Source organism: Acyrthosiphon pisum, chromosome X, assembly GCF_005508785.2.
Source record: "Acyrthosiphon pisum isolate AL4f chromosome X, pea_aphid_22Mar2018_4r6ur, whole genome shotgun sequence".
Classification (NCBI taxonomy): domain Eukaryota; kingdom Metazoa; phylum Arthropoda; class Insecta; order Hemiptera; family Aphididae; genus Acyrthosiphon; species Acyrthosiphon pisum.
In genome coordinates, this window is record NC_042493.1 from 22,219,003 (window position 1) to 22,220,044 (window position 1,042).

At 28.3% G+C, this 1,042-nt stretch overlaps 1 protein-coding gene across 1 annotated transcript in view; it reads left to right on the plus strand.

Annotated features, from left to right (window-relative positions):
* LOC100571269 (zinc finger BED domain-containing protein 1-like) overlaps positions 1-811 on the plus strand; it is a 3,938-nt gene extending 3,127 nt beyond the window's left edge. The window contains exon 3 of the mRNA XM_029485047.1: positions 468-811. Within this exon, the coding sequence (XP_029340907.1) occupies positions 468-811 (344 nt within the window). The remainder of the gene's footprint in view (positions 1-467) is intronic.
* Positions 812-1,042: the final 231 nt, after the last annotated feature.

The following is a 1,042-nucleotide window of genomic DNA, read 5'->3' on the forward strand; positions in this document are numbered from 1 at the left end:
AAAAATAAATTGAATATATGCATAATTTAAGCATAAAATAGGGTGAGCATGCTTAAAAAAATCACCCTGTATATGAAACTCAAAATCTGAAAGTGAAAAAACCACTAACACTCTTATCATTCAAAATAATAATATTGAACTCTGCACAAGTGGTACAGGAGTAACTAGTAAAGATAAAGCAATTACACGTAAAAAATTAAAAATGTTGATGCATGGAAAAGTGCAAGTATAAATGTACTACAAATTTTACAAACAATATGAGGGAAAAATTGTTAGGATCATTTTGGGCAATGGCAGATATTTCGAAGCAAAGGGCTTTTGTAGTAAAATGTACAACTGTCATAATAACTAAATACAAATACCAAAAAGAAGGATGTACTCGTTTATCAAATAGCAGTTTTTTTTTGTTTATAGAAGATGTAAATAAAAGAGTATGTAAAAAATTTTTATGGCAACCTTAATCATAGGAGATAGATTTGTTAGAACAGCATTGATAAAAGGAGGTAGAACTAATAATTTTGTAGAGGGTGATTTGAGAGGAAAACACGGAAATAAAAAGAAGTTAGCTCCAGAAATAATCAATCAAATTTGCGATCACATTAATTCATTTGCACGCATAGAATCACACTATTTGAGAAATCAAACATCCAGAGAGTTCATTGACGGATCACTATTGCAGAAATGTAGAGATTGTTTGATGCAAAATGTAAAGCTAATAAAGTATCATCTTGTAAATTTTCTGCATACTCTTACATCTTCAATACCAGATTTAATATTTTTTATCCCAAAAAGATCAGTGTGGATTATGTGAAAAATTTAATAACAAGAATGACAATGAAAAGGTTAAACTAAAACAAAATTTGTTATTGCATAAACAAGAAACTGAATTATCCAGAGTTGAAAAAAATAATGATAAAGAGTTGGCATTAAAAAATAAAAATAGTATCGTAGTAGCATGTTATGACCTTCAAAGTGTTTTAACAACGCCATCAGCCAAAGTATCAAATTTTTATTATTCAAGAAAATTTTCCACTTACAACTT